Here is a 16399-nt window from a genome sequence, read left to right on the forward strand (position 1 = left end):
ATTAAATTAAATAAAATTAGATTATCACGTATTATTGTTGTTGTTGTTGTTATTGTTATTATTATTATTATTATTATTATTATTATTATTATTATTATTATTATTATTATTATTATTATTATTATTATTATTATTGTATTTTTAAAAGTAAATAATTATTTTTAATATCTTTGTTCATGGGCAAATATGCAGAATTTTGTGGTGCCAAGGTGGAAACTTCACAATAACAAACAGACCTGCTGTAAAAAAAAAAAAAAAAAAAAAAAAAGGAAAAAAAATTGTTGTCTGGCTTTTGGAAAAATAAGAAAAACAAAAATCTTCGAATATTTGTCAATATTTTTGAATCTAGTTGCTTGAATTATCTAAACTTTAAAATTAGTTTCAATTGCCTCAGTAAACTGAAGATACCCTCCTAATTTATGCATGATTGTTTCAATCAAATTACATTAAATTAATTTATATGTTATTATTTATTCATTTGTTTTGAAAGACTAGCATAGCACCTTTTCGGCATCTTCTGATACTACTCCTCCTCACTCTTGGTATAACCCATTTATGCCGGTTGAAGGGAACGTCATATCTATGACGTCATCGGATATGTCAAATCCCCCCCTTCGCTCCGGCTACGAAATGGTATCGTCCAAAATGGCAGCCTCCGTGTTGAAGCGATGTGTGACTGCAGCTGTCAAAGTTAAATGTTTATCTCCGTCTCTATTAGGTAGGCGCACCTTAAATGTTGCTACGAGAAAATTATAGTTTAGCTTAATTTTAGCTTTATATTTAACATTTATTTGCGTTGTCTCAAATGTGAGTGTTGGACAGTTTAGGCAAGAGGAGCTAAATGTCCCCAGTTCATGTCAACGTTGGTTAGCTGCATGTAGCTTCATTACCCAACCTGCAGTTTCAGCTCACAGTTCTCTATTGCTCAGCTGTCTGAGGTTATATACAGTCCGTTAGCCTTCATGCACAGTGTTTGTATCTACATGGCTTACATGACTGTTTGTGTTCACAGCCAGACGATGGTTGCTCTCAGCAGCTTACACAGACACCAAAGTGTGGGAGGCAAGAGAGAAAGATCCTCAGAACCTGGGTAAGAATTAAACCTGGACATGCTAAAATTTGCATGTCACTTTTTAGTGAACAATCGAGCCAGAAATAATAAGGAGCATTACTCAGGGAAGGCTGCATTTTTCTTTATTTGAGATTGTGTCCCCTGAGTTCAGAGGTAAATGCAAATAAAGGCGAAATGGAGATTTTAAATTCCTCACATGTGAATTTGTACTTGAACTTGTAACTTTCTATACATGTCATAGACTGGTGACCTGTCTGCACAAGAGTAGACTCTTGTAGGGCTAGGCGATGTAGCTAAGAAGTTTGTCAAGATAAAATGCTTCATTTCAGTTGATAACGATAATTATTGATCATTTTTAATGGCTCGTTAATTTGCATTTAAGTACCTTAGTTTGGATTTATTTATACACATAAATAACAATAAATCAGGGGATATGACAGGCTGTTTATGAACCATGGAGGGATCACGTTTGGAGTGTGTTAATGCAACTAAACCTTGTGTTCTCTTTTTGTTTTTCCATGGCGACTCGTATCACATGCATTTAAATGAATCTAACATTTTGTCGAACAGTTTTCTTACTGGTATTGATTATGTGTCAATATAGTTTTATCGCCCAGATCGATCTAGTTATAGAAATTAGAAGGGCAATATGATTGGATTGAGAGGTGGTGAAGATAGCAAAACACACTCTAGTTATGTTTATCAATTTATTCAAAACCACATTCTATACTACATTATATTTAGAATCTTTGCACATGATTTTTGAAGAGTTTAGACTATATTACACCCCATTGCTATTAGGTATACCTGTAAATTCAGTACTGTTTGGGTGTCAAGTATCCTTAGACAGTATACATAAAGTATACTGTCAATGGTGTCAGTAAAATTTAATTATTTGGCTCATTTTATTTCTTCAGTAAAGTTCTGATACACCTTAATTAATTTTGACTCTTTTATTTTGTGTTTAGGGTAAATCAAACATAATACAACACCTACATGAGGCTAAAAAAAGTATTTTTTAGAAAAACTGTTGTGTTGGTGCCATTATTAAACATTTTGACATTATTGCTTCAGTTACACTCAGAGTTATGTAACAGACACATAAAGATATTCATAAAATGTTGGTTATTGGGTATTATTTTATTTCAAGTGAATGATGAAAAATGAAAACCACTCTTTTTGCGTGGATATCTGACTACAGCAGTCCAGCATCAGCTGTTAGTGTGTGCGCTCTGAATGAACACAGGGTGGCAGTGCAGCACTGCAGCCATCAGTGGATGTTGTTTAATAGTGTAGCTATAATTTGTGCACACAGCTTAAATACAATTACAGCCGGTAATACTGATGTACTGAAGTTTTAAATGGATCACAGCTGATGATAAAGCATTTGATGACTTAATCAAATACGTTTTAATTTGTGCTGCTTTCTGTCACGCAGCTGTATCACACTGTCATACCATGCTGTAAAATACATTGTAAATGGTTTCTTTATTACATCATAAACTATATGATAGTATTGATATTCGATTTTTTTGTTTGGTTGTTTTTTTTAAATTTACAGCTATCCTGGCTGCCAATATGGACAGAACATATGATAGGAATCTCCCAGTTAGCTCTCTGACTGTGTCACGGGTAAGCAGTATTTCCATTTAAGTGGACTGTAGTTTATTTGTTTTGTTTGTTGTCATGAAGCTGAATTTAATGGCAGAAAGGGCAAAGTTTTTACTAACTATTCCTATTTTCTGTTTTTGTTTCAGTTCGTTGACAACATATCATCCAGAGAGGAAATTGATCAAGCAGAGTACTACCTTTACAAGTATGAGGAATCCTTTACACTCCTTCTGCATCACTATTTGTGTCTTTCTATCTGTGTCAAATATCTGCTGCTCTCCTGATTTTTTTTTGTGCTATCAACTTATGTGTTTCTCTTGGAATGTATTGTCTGTTTGGTTTGTCTGTTTTGGTTTGTGTTCAGTCACATGCTTTTCTTTGTTCGGGACAACTCCAGACCTTTCCTGTTTACTCCCTCCCCTGGAATCTGAACCCGTTCTTGTAATTACAAGATTTAGAATGTTCCCAATCGCACCCTTGTTCTGGGCACGTTCCATTTTCATGATGAGGATTAAAACTACCTTCCCACTTTGGCTAATTTGTAAATAGTAGCTGGTATTTTTGGTGGATTCGAATGTTTGGAGTCTATTTCAGATTTAGTGCTGCTTTTTGGGAATGAAAACGTCTGACGTTGAGCAAGTGGAACTGTTTAACACAGATTTGTCACCTGTCGTCTTCTGTCTCATTCATGTCTTCTCTGTCATTTTATACTGCAAAGTAATTATGCTGAACTGTGATGGATGGTTATGTGAAGAGACTTTGTGTCTGTTATCTCTTAAGGTTTCGTCACAGTCCAAACTGTTGGTACCTGCGAGACTGGACCGTTCACGGCTGGATCAGAGAGTGTCTGAAATTAGGGGCCAGAGAAAAGGCCCTGCACACACTAAAAAACAAGGTATACAACTTATTATATTCTCATTATTTAGTATTTGGACAATAAACTAAATGTAGGATGAAAAAATTATTTGGTCAGTGTAGAAAAACCTCCTGTTTATAATCAGAGAGGAAATCTAATCAGTGCCGACAACTGCAGTTATCTGTCAGTGTGTGACGTTCCAGATCCAACCTAAACCACCCAGATACCTTTTCAAACTGATCTGAGCAGCACAAATAACGTCAAACATGTTTGACATTTTCAACCCGGCATGTGTCCTGTTCTTGAACGAATTGTAGAATCTGAGCATCGTTAAATTACTCCAAAAACAGAGGTGTCAGCTTGCCAGTGACATGTTTACACTGAGGTAAAGTAGAGTACGCTCATCGCATCTGTTGCTGTTTTGATTGGTGACATGTTGCTGTGAGGTCAGAGCTCTCCATGCCAGTGATGCTTTAAGAATCAGAAGTTGTAGTATTGTGTCTGATGTACATAACCTTCACTAAATCATGTCGAGTAAACAAGTTCATCGACAAAGAATGTAAAAAATGGTGTTTTTATACAAGATGCAAATGTTTTTTATTATCCTTTTGTGTGCAGGTCCAGTATGGAATATTCCCAGACGACTTCACCTTCAACCTGCTCATAGATTCTTACATTAAGGATGAAGACTTTAAAAGTAAGACCTTTTTAGATGTGTTTTCAGTCGAAGGTTCAGGAAGAATAAGGCTCACACAGGCTGAAATAACTTCCAAACTCTTTCCAAACAGACTGTAGTTGATTTTGAATATTGACAGAAATGGGTACTGACTGGCAAATCACTGAAATCACATTTCAAACATTTCTTTCCTTTTGGGGTAAAGAGGAAGCCTGATTATTTTTTCCTGTAATAACATTGTACAGTGAACAATCCGTTGTGCAGAGTTGGTAATGCAGTCACATGCTGAAGTCTTACTTACTTTTGATTGAATGTTTATTTATTGCTTATGTACCGTACAACTCCAGAGATTCAACTCATTTGATACTGTCTGATTACTTTTGAGGTGACATCTGGTAATTTTCTATATCAGTGTGACGTAATCCAAAAGCTCACAGGCTTAACAGATAAATTCTGTCATGACTCTACCAGCCATATTTTTTATTTCATTTGAATTTATATAAAACTACATGTTGTTTAACACAACTGGTATTTAGTTTTCATTCAGTTGACTTGTGTAGGTTGGTTTGGTCAGGTTTAAAGTTGCTCTTACATTGACGGAAACTGTAAATGTCAATTATTATTTGTAATTTTTCAACATTTATTACGTTTAGTATTTCATCTTATTATGAGCTATTTTTAGTTTTCTATTCCAAAATCTATACCTAATTTACCTAAATTATCTAATTATATACTTCATATACTATATTTGAACCATTTTTCCACTTTTAACTGGCTTCTCTTCTCACTTGCTACCAAGTTTTCACCCCTTCTTAGTCGCAGCGTTCAGTGTTCAGGTTTTACAACCAACTGGATATATTTTTAAATCAATTCAAATTGTAATTTTAGTACCTTGTGGCAACTGCAAATTGACCCCCCTTGGGATGTAAATATACTTGGATTGAAATCACAGTTCCCTAATTTTAGTGTCACCAGTCCAAAGAAGAGACCCAAAGGAACACTAAACTCGTCCTACTGACAATTTCTGCCTCAGTAACCAAAATCTGATATATTTTATTCCTCTTGAGCTCCATGTTTTTCTATAAACTATAAAAAAATGAATCCGAGAGCCCATAAAGATTGACATGACAGTTTATTTAGGGTCAATATCATGTACACATGAAACTGCAGCTGAAAATAGGTCCAATAAATTCACTTCTTCAGGAATGTTAGTTAAAAACTACAGTAGGGAATTGTTGAATCTTTCTTAGCAATGAAATGAAAAAGTTTGAACGAATGGCTGTGGGACTGAAAGTATTGAGAGACTGATTTATGTTGTAAATTTCCATCCACCTGTGGATTTTTTTAGTTTGTTTGGCTGAGGTGGAACAGTTTAAGTAACAGTAAAAGGAAAATGTGGAACACAACCGTCTTAGCAGATAAATTACCACCTACATGTGACTCCAGTGTCTCTATTCTACTGAACAGACAAAAGCATCAGATCTGTGTGGAGCAATAAGGCAGCTTTAATGTTTTTCACAGTTATTTGCCAAACCTCCATAAGTGGTACATTTTCATCACATTTTCCATATAGATTTTGTTTACTTGAGGCTTGTTCTTTTAATTACATCTTGTAGTTGAATGCTCTTCCTCTGCAGTGGTTTAATGGTTCCCACCAGCTGTTAATGTCAAGAACCAACTACTTTATTTACATATTGTAATGGGTAGAAATTACACATTGTGTTTTTATTGTCTGTAAATTAGTTTAGAATGTGTGCTTAATTTGGATGGAAACTTTTTTTTTTTTTTTTTTTAAATTTGATTTTGTCGACAATACAAAACAGATAACGCCAGATACCGTTTGCCTCCCAGACAGTAATGAAGACCATGTTTCTGATTTTTAATAGTGCATGCCTTCAAACCTACCCTGCAGTCAATTACTTTTATAGCAGAACAAAAATGCTATTATACAGACACAGGAATATCTGGAAAAACCGTTTGTACTGTAGGATCACAAAAAGAAAGAAAGTCAGTATTAACAGAGCTTCTCTAAAGAAAAATCTAAAATGACACGTGTATGTGACATGGCGTTTTGTTGTAATTGTGCAGGTGCGTGCTCTGTGGTGGAAGAGGTGATGCTGCAGGAGGCCTTCGACCTTCCCTCCACGCAGATCCTGTCTCTGTACGCTCTGGGCAGTTACCTAGCGACCAAACCACAGCTCACTGTGAGTGAACAACAGCAGCATTGGACGCGTTACAACAGAAAATGATACTAGAATATTCTTTTACTTGGACTTTCTACTGTGAAGTTATCAATTTCCAGAAAGTCGAAAATGTATTTTCGAAAAACAGATGTCTAAAAGTCATTGTGTGGATGTTGCAGCAGAGCTAACGAACCACTTGTTCCTCACTGTGTTCAGGAGCCACAGGAACGAGCTTTAGGGGCTTCGCTGCTCATCTGTGGACTGCAGCAAGACAACACCATTGGCCTCAGCGCTCAGCTACTTGGCAATGCTCTCCTAGGTGTGTTTGATCCTCTTTCTTACTTTTACTCTGATTGATTCATCCAACAGTCTTTCATTAAGCTGTTTGCCTCATTTATTCTCTTCCTTCTTCCTCATTCAGGCAAGGTGGAGATTTTAAAGGGCATACATGCCGTTTTCAAAGGGATGCCTCTCTACTGGGCTCGAGGATATCTGGACCGAGCGCTGGCTGTCATGGAGAGAGTGGCTGCAGCTTCTGGTGATGTCAAGCTGTCCAAAGACACAGTAAGAACAGGCATATTCACACGAGTATCACATTTTCTGTGCTCGCGTGTTTTACACAAGAATGTTCTAAAAAAGGAGAAACTTTCCTGCAGACACAAATGTTGCAAGTGTTTGTGTATTATAAAGCTCTTGATTTACAGTTTTGTTGTACAATACAAGAGAATGCACATCAGTGAATGCATAAAATTTTTATTTTGTTGTGCATAAAACTCACTATTTCTTATTAGAATTAAGTATTGTGCTATCAGTTATATTGATAAAGTCACAACTGCCTCAGTTTTGACTGCATCATGAATACTTAGAGTTCATGTAGGGTGATATTCTTCTGTTGATTAAAGATAGACTGAACTAAGCTTTGGAAGAGAAATAGTGCATTTATATGTGTCCCCTATTATATGTGGCAGCTCATTTCTGATTAACAGCTTCTTAAAGACAAATCTCATGTGTGTGAGTTTGATTTACTTTAATAACCTGATTGTGCCGGTGGGTTTGTTACACCCAGCAGTCCAGGAAGTTGACCCAGAAAACTGATCGGAGTAAAGCAGACACTTTTAGAAAAGACTTGGCAGGTGATTGGATGAACCATCTGTTGATCGCTGTCCCTAATGGGCTCACTCACACCTAAAACCTGATTGTGGACCGGTCATAGACACGTTGTTTGAAGCCTGGCAAGATGGATTTTCTCAGATTTTGCAAAAATCCAGCTGTCTCACAGGCTAACAATGTCACAGCTCTACATAGAGAGTGAGGCACAAATTGAATAGGAAATATGGTACAAGATGGTTCATACATGATTGTTTTATATAGACAGAAACAAACATATAGCAGCAAACAGTGTAATGCAAGATCCAAAATGGATGTTCTGAGCTTGTGAAATTACAGGATGTAGCAAAGCAGAAAAACAACAATAAACACACACCCCTGCCAGACAGCATTACTCCCTGCACTCATTTAAACCTCTGTTATCGATTTTTCTCCCCAGACTGTTAGTTTGACGTCAAACAGGCATATTTCCCCAAGTGTTACCTTACTGCCGGATTAAATTTTCTTACAAATAGGATTAAAAATGAGACTGCTGCACAGTGGCCGTGGCCCTGCAGAACAGCATTGCACATTGCAGACAGACTGTTGTCACTTTACAGGTGGGCTGCATGGCACAGACAGCCTTCATCTGCTGAGATGGAACACACATGCTGTCAGATTGTTGTTATTTTTACATATATGCACGCATGCACAGTCGGTTGTGGCGCCTCTAATCCGGCCTGCGCTGTCCAGTTCAATAGCTCAGCTTTGTCCACGTCTAATGAGATAGCGAAGAGCCTGGAGCAGTGGTGGTGTCTGTGGGAATCGTCGCAGCAGAAACTAAACAGCCTGTGTCAGACAGCAATAATGTAGACGGAGAAGATAACACCGTAGGACAAGGAGGAAGCATTACATCTGCAGTGAAGGTGCTGCCTCAGGTCACAGTTAATCTTACCTCTTCGTTAGATTAAGAGATGAGTTGCCGAGTAGGTGTTCAGCCTTTGTCGTCATTCTGTTCTGTAACCATTCAAGTAAGGAGGTGAATTTTCTGAGAAAGTCAAAAATATTGTACATTTACTCAAGCAACATAACAGTGTAATGTAACAAGATAGTAGCTGCACATAAAAGTGATCATCTTTCTGCATACTCACCATTAATTTTTATTATTTTTCAGCTGGACAATGTGAATGATTTGCTACAGGAACTATCCTCAAACTCAACCTCAGACACAGACTCCTCAGGAGAGGAGTCTGGAGGTGAAGAAGACAAGAAACAAGAGGCTGTAGATGAAAAGGATGAGGCTGAGAAGGCGAGACTACCTGAATATATCAACAGATTCAAGGTTTGTTGTTTATTATAGGTGTGTTTTTGTTTTGTACATAGTTGCCGCTGCATTCATATCAGATTAATTCTATCCTAAGTCATCAGTCTTATACAGCAGTTTTAGCTCTACCTTCTGTGAATGTGAATATTTATGAAGGAATTTGTGAAATTTCAGTTTGACATAAGAAATACTTTCTGAGATCTTGCCCATAGAAATTGGAGGCCATGTTTGAAGGACAATATCTTAGAAACGATTAAAGATAAAAGCGCAAAAAGAAAGATGATGCCCATATTTATTAAATATTTTCTTAATTATATTTGGAAAACCAATAACTTCATGCTAAGAACTTATTTAAACTGAATGAAAAACTTCTATATGTTTTGTGTTGTATTATTGTAACAAGCAACTACATATGGTTCAGAAAATATCACTAGCTGACTTCTGCATTATCTTTTTTGTTGTTGTTATTGTGTGGTCAGTGGTGACACTTTTCAGGACAGCCTGATTTTTTCCCCCAACTCATCCATAATCAGAGATTGTTTAATCTACTTGTCCAGTGTTTCAGATTCTGAATCAGTGACATGATTTCAGTCTTTTATAGTTATGCCTGAGATTTTTCCGTTCAAAGATAGCCTCAAATTTCAATGTGTGAAAAAAATGCTGAAAGTAGCTCAATAGCCATTTTTCTTATTATCTCAGAAGGTATTTGATATATCAAGCTAATATTCCATGGATAAAAACTTAAACATTCACTGTTTATGATTTTAAAAAAAAAAAAGAGTTTCAAACAGATCAGAGATAGTTGAACAAAAGGCCCCCCAATGGTTCATCATCAGTTTCCCTTGAACATGTGATAAACAAACAGTAGTTCAAGTCAACTTGTACTGAGCGGCGCATTGTGGGTTTTGTGACTGATTAAAACTTAACTGAATAGTTAAATACCTTTACATAAACCTGAACACACAATCAAGACAGAGAATTTAGACTCTCCTCCATCTAAAAAAAACAAAAGCAAACATGATCTGCTTTGGAAAACCAGATACATCAAAGTGCATCGTTAAGGGTTTTGTTTTCCCTTGTAGCCTACAGCAGTGCTTCTGCCCATCGGCTCTTTCTGCTGGTTGTACCATCTCCATGATAATAATACAATCACGCAGTGATTTAGCAGTCAAGGTGGCGTGTTTGTCTTCTCATAATTATATCCTGCTTTTTCTCCGAGGAGCAGTTATTTCAGAAATGTTCATCATTTATTGATTCACCTGTGAAATGCATTGGTGCTTCTGTACTCGATGATTAGATGGAGCTGCTTTACTGTCTTCACCTTCATACAAGCTTTGTGTGAATGGTTCTTTCTGGAGTTTCCTTTTAAATAAACATAATTTCTGTTTACATTCAGCGTTACTCACCAAGGTGCACTGTGTTCGATGCCGTGCTAAATTCGTTTCCTTCCTCATAAAGCATTTTCACCCTCATTTTCAGCTTCTTTCCTGCCTTTGTTGGTGCATTAGGATTTTTGACATGTTCCCACTACCTGTGGATCCGTAATTCAGTGTAAAACTGGAATGTGGATTTCATCAAATGCGTGCAGGAGCATTCATGTGCTTCCTAGTATGCCTGTATGTGAACAAAGAAAATGGAGGGCTCGCTCATGTAAAAATAGGTTCATAGTGGTCAAAAACTCATTTAAGGTGTGTCTAGTTTGACTGCTGAAGTTAGTGTCTATAATATGTGATAGCAGCCAGTCAGAGTGGACTCATTCACCAGTTATAAACAAACTACAAGAAATTTTAATGCTATGTGCATTAATTTCAATGTTAAAATGTGTGTTTTGTGTCTGACATACACAGATACACACGTGGACAAAATTGTTGGTAACCCTCTGTTAATGAAAGAAAAACCTGCAATGGTCACAGAAATCATTTGAATCTGACAAAAGTAATAATAAATAAAAATTCTATGAAAATTAAGCAATGAAAATCAGACATTACTTTTGAACCGTGGTTTAACAGAATTATTTAAAAAAAATAAACTCATGAAACAGACCTGGACAAAAATGATGGTACCCCTAGAAAAGACTGAAAATAATGTGACCATAGGGACATGTTCAATCAAGGTGTGTCCTCTAATTAGCATCACAGGTGTCTACAAACTTGTAATCAGTCAGTCGGCCTATTTATAGGGTTACAAGTAGTCACTGTGCTGTTTGGTGACATGGTGTGTACCACACTAAACATGGACCAGAGGAAGCCAAGGAGAGAGTTGTCTCAGGAGACTAGAAAGAAAATGGGTACCATCATTTTTGTCCAGGCTGGTTTCATGAGTTTATTTTTTAAAATAATTCTATTGAACCACGGTTCAAAAGCAATGTCTGATTTCTGCTTTGGCACATTTAACCTTTTGTTGCTTTCTCTCTAGGAGCTGAGCAGCCAGCTGGAGTCTCAGGGTAAAGTGGACTCTGCCTCCTTCCAGGCTTTAGTGACCACTGTGGCCCAGCAGAACCTGGCTGCTGCAGAGAAAGTGGACCTGGAGCAGTACCAGAGCCGGGTGCAGGCCTGGGACTCTGAGAAGAGGCAGCTGATCCAGAGAGAGAAGGAGATGAAGGAGAGAGCTGAGCAGGAGAAACGGGAGCGATTAGCTGCCACGTCTGCAGCTCAGCTGGGGTAGAGATTCTGCAGATGGAGCTTAATGAAGATCACTGACTGTCCACTCAGTATGTACGTTAAAATTGTGAAATATCAACATTATATCTGCTCATGTCTCTAGTTACTTTTGTAAATACCAGTTATTGTGTGCTTATGTGATAAGTGCTGCTCTGTTTTTACAGAATAGTGCTAATACAAATATCAAAATAAAACAGATTTCATTTGTAACAGAAGTTCTGTGTCACCTTTTTTGTTTTTCTGTTGCACACTATGGCGTGATATTATTGGAACGTATGCTCACGTCAACTGTTAAACCCGTCGGTCGGGTGACCTCATGTAAGCAGAAAGAAGGGAAAGCTGGGGAAAGATCACACCATCACATCCTCCCACTCCTTTTCCTCTCGGTCTGCAGTCGTCTTTGTCGCTCATTTGTGTGTTTTCTGTGTATGTGCATCTGTCAAAAGCATCTTTGGAAGTTTTTCTCACAGGGGGAAATGAAAAGGGTCTTGCATAGAAGAATTTGCTGATAACCAATCTAGAGAAAGCCAAATTCTTTCCCTGGGAAGGAATGTATTTATGACCAGAAATCTTTCCGTTCACAAAGGAAAGCATAAATAATGCAGTATAGATCCTGATAACCAAAAGAATATACAACCAAAAAGCACCTCAATGAGTGTTAATATATTGACATATCTATATTAGTGCAGCATCAGTCAATACACAAACAGCACTTTAGTAAAAACAGCACAATAACTGGCAAATAGAGCAAATCCTGGGTTGTTATGGCTCTGCAAAAAGATAATAGATCTTGGGAGAAGAAAATACCGCTGTGGTGGTGCACATAGCGCATTCATTCCTCATTATGTTGCAGCTATTCAGTATTCAGAGCACGGTCTTGGGAAACAGCCTGATATGCAGTCCAGGATGAATGAGCAGCACAAAACGCTCAAACAAGAACCATTGTGATCCTGAGGCTCCTCACTGGCTGCTTTCCTGAGAGCAGCTCTGCACCCATCGTCTACGTTTTCCTAATGTTGTTAAATGTTTTTACATATTCAGTACTCACTTACATATTCGCACATGGAGGTGTTACATCTAATCACCACCTGAAATTAAGCCACAAGCCACACGCAACAATCTCAGCTAAAGCCCCTTTTACTCTCACTTGGAGCTGGTTGTAAATTGAAACTTTGCTTATTTATGACATAAGTGGATATTTACACGATTAACTTAAATCAAGCTGCACCGTAAGTGAGTTTTTACATAGAGATTTGTTGTTCCTAAATGTTTGCATTCAATAATGCCTGAGGGAGACTCAACAATCAGCTCAGACCTGCAGCAGTCGGGTTAGTTGAATTAGCAGTGGCCAGTCTTCTTTTGTTACGCTGCACTTGTAGTCTACTTTTTCCACTTGGGAGAGACATTTCTGTTTATCTCATCATTCTCACTTGCATTAATATTACTCCACATACAGCCTCCAGTTGGGGTTTCTAGCCTGTAAAATAAACCAGCATGACAAATTCCACTTTATGTACATGTAGCAGAGATTTTTATTTGTAAATCTGTTCACATGTTTATCAGTGGTGAAGTAACACAAAGACACTTAACATCTGCATACAGACTGTATATGAGGTGCTTTAAGTTCCCACACATTATGTCTTTGGATTGTCCATCCTATTCATGTGAGCACAATATCTCTTGAACATTTCCCGGGAATTCCGACATTTATGTGGACTGAAAGATGAACCAATAAAAATTTGGTGGTCAAAAGTCACACAGAGAACATTTTTTGGCAATAACTCAAGAATTCGTACACCAATCATGACAAAACTTCACACAAATGTCTAATAGGATAAAATGACAAAGCGTTGACTGGTTGACAATATACTACAGCAAGGCAATAATTCTACATTAGCTGGTGCATGTGTTTGATAGTTTTTTGCAAACAATGGAGGAATATCAGGTTTTGGCTGTAGAATTTGGTAGAAGAATCAGTTCATTGCAGGTTTTCAGGTTTTCATGGAATTTTTACGTTAAATATGCACTTTTGGCAATATTACTTGTAACGGTGTGGAATTTAGTGGAATCTTTATCGTTTTCTTGTCTGTTCTGTCATTTATTCATTTAGAGAAGGATTCAAATGGAGGATTGTTACAACCCCGGCTCGGGGGGGAAGGGAAGCAACATAAACTGTTGTAGTTGGTAAAAATCAAATGATTTATTATAGAAAAGTTTGAACAAAAATGTGCAAGATATTATACAAATGAGGCAAAAGTAAGGAAGAGGGCTGGTGGGTGCTGCTCAAATTAAAGAAAACAGCAAAACACAAGAAGACTTCTCTTAAGGAGAACTTAACACTACACTATACTACAATCACTGTGGACAAAAGAAAAAAGGTAAACAAAAAGGCTCACTACCTGGGAACTGGCACAAAACAAAACTACATGGGAGTCAGCACCCCTAACCCTGGTGAAAACTAGACAAAAGAAAACTACCTGTAATGAAATGAAATGTTGCTGTATCAGTTTTTAACGCTAATCCTGGCCCAATTCCAACCACACAGTCTCTCTTGCCTCAACCACACAGAAACACAGAATGACACGCTAGAAGTCAGCTGCCTCGTTTAGTTGAACTAACAACTCTTTTAAAAGAGTTGCCAGTTTCCGGTTGGTCAGCCTGGTGAGCGCCGCACCAATCACTGGACTCCTGGTTGCAGTCACGCCTCTGCCGTCGTGATCCAACCAGGGAGTGGGGATCACACAGCCTATTTGCATAGCCACAATATATAGTTAAAACACACACACAGGGTAGGAGGCGCTGGCCGTAACAAGGATGATGCGGTTTTAACAGTTTTTTTTTTTTACTGGTAGATACAGTTTCACTTCACTAGTAACAAGTAAATTGTAAGCTGAACCTCGAGTTAAACCTGCAGATGCACAGCTAAAGTTTAATTACCACAAAGTAAAAGTTCCACCGTCCCTCCAGTATTTATTGCTCCGGGATATAAAGTCTTTGATCTGACGCTTCACAGATTCCCTCCACAGGCTCAGGCCCTTTATTACTTGATGCTTATCTCCCAGAGGTAAAGCTTTTAAAATGCGTGTAAAAGCTGCAGACACTGAATTAGTGCTAATCTGCAGTGAAAAATGGGCCATTCATCATTCTCTGTAGGCTTCTCAAGTTCACTGGTTACAGAGTAACATGAGTGTTTGCTTTAGTTGCTGGTGTCACAGAAGGTTCTTGTCTTTGTGTTTTCAGATGTTTGAGCAGGACGACTGTGCTAACACTGCAGATGAAGTCAACCAGGTGAGACATCAGGAAGTTTCACATCGTTGGTTATCTGATGCCCAGAACCCTGTTAAGTGTTTTTAAAGACCTGTGTGTGTTTTTAGAGAGGGGGAGGAGGATGGTGGTTATTTAAGAAATGTAAATATTACAGAATCCCAGAGAGAGAAGGGGATGCATTAGACTTTACTGCTGCAGACCCTGGATGAAGAACACCTGCTACTGTACAAACCCTTTTATCTCTACCAGGAAACCTTATTTGTCGAATTATGATACCTCAGCTGGTAGGAAAATTTCCAACAAAGCCAGCACATCCTCATTTAATCTTTGAGGTTTAGTTGGTGCTATCTCTGAACAGCATGTTCCTCTGAGTCCTTATTTCCCCTTTTCTCCTGTTAGCTGATTTTTAACCGCATCTAACAGCAGTTTTTATCTTCCCATGGCTGCCGTTTTTCCTTGTCCCATGAATACAAACTATGTGATGTTTTTTTTCTTGAGTCAACAGGATTCAGGTCCTATTTTTGATCCCTGTGTGTGATTTCTATCTGAGATTGGAGACCGCAGTGTGTCTGCGTCCTGCTGTGTGAAGCAGATTAAAGGATAAGATGCTGCTGGTGCTGTTGTTCTTGGCCATTCGGGCCACAGAGTCCCCCGAGAAACATGTTTATTAATCTTTCATTATTCATCAAGGTCAGTTGCTTCATATTTACCATTTTAAAGAGATTAGTGAAAACAAATACTGTTTAATTTATCCTTCTATTTGTTTAGAGGACATGCCTGGCTGTTATGTGCTCTGACACTTGTTGCATTGCTCACATATTAAACTAATAAATTATAGAGATGTGCAGTGGTGATTAGACGCTGGATTTATGTGCTGTCTCATTCATTCACCTGTTATTTTGTCATCATGAGCTGATATTTATAACCTTTTCAGGCAATTAAAATGCAGAAACACAGTTTTTCAATCAAAAGTTTTGATTGGGAGATCAAACTTTTGATTGGATGCCCCTTATTTCTATGTTAATTAGAGACTTAGACATTCTGTGATCTAGTTGGTTGTTAAACAGTGTGAAATCCTCTTCTTTGTCAGTAATAGTCAGGAACAAGCTGTGATTCAGTTTTTTTTTTTACTTTTCAGTACAGGTTGACTGTGTTCATATAGAGAACAATCCAGACGTCTGAGACTAATGATCTATTTTGCATTTGTTTCTAATGTAATAAACTTGTTATTGTTACATGATCTTGGCAATTTGAGAAAAAATGACTGATATATATGAATTTCAGAATGTCTTAATTTTCAATATCAGTTCAATTCAGAATGCTATCTTGGCGTGAATATCAAGTTAGCTGTATTGCCTAAGCATCAAGGATCATATAATATAAAAAAGAAAGAAAAAAATCTATTTATCAAGTTGATTACACAAATGGAATAAGATGACTGAATAAGCTGACCAAAGCTTTAAGGTATAAAAGTATTCACACAATTTTTGCTTTAATGACAGCAGCACCAACACCTGATAACCCATGCTATCCCATCATGATTTGTTTCAAGGAGCTTCTTGTGACTGTTTGGCTTTCTCAGTCTTCAAATACCTCCATAAATGTACAATAAGGCTGAAATCATGTGACTGTGGAGGAAAGTTCATGTCAGGCAGCACTCAGTG

The 16399-nt window shown here is 37.6% G+C and overlaps 1 protein-coding gene across 1 annotated transcript; it reads left to right on the plus strand.

Annotated features, from left to right (window-relative positions):
- The first annotated feature begins 605 nt into the window (after positions 1 to 605).
- Positions 606 to 11683, plus strand: mrps27 (mitochondrial ribosomal protein S27). Its single transcript, XM_023277679.3, has 11 exons — positions 606 to 718; positions 1013 to 1090; positions 2634 to 2704; positions 2830 to 2888; positions 3464 to 3578; positions 4158 to 4236; positions 6304 to 6419; positions 6615 to 6717; positions 6820 to 6962; positions 8659 to 8826; positions 11224 to 11683. Exons 1-11 carry the CDS (start codon positions 631 to 633, stop codon positions 11470 to 11472), a joined length of 1269 nt encoding a protein of 422 aa, XP_023133447.1. The 5' UTR covers positions 606 to 630; the 3' UTR covers positions 11473 to 11683.
- Positions 11684 to 16399: the final 4716 nt, after the last annotated feature.

Source organism: Amphiprion ocellaris, chromosome 6 (assembly GCF_022539595.1).
Source record: "Amphiprion ocellaris isolate individual 3 ecotype Okinawa chromosome 6, ASM2253959v1, whole genome shotgun sequence".
Classification (NCBI taxonomy): domain Eukaryota; kingdom Metazoa; phylum Chordata; class Actinopteri; family Pomacentridae; genus Amphiprion; species Amphiprion ocellaris.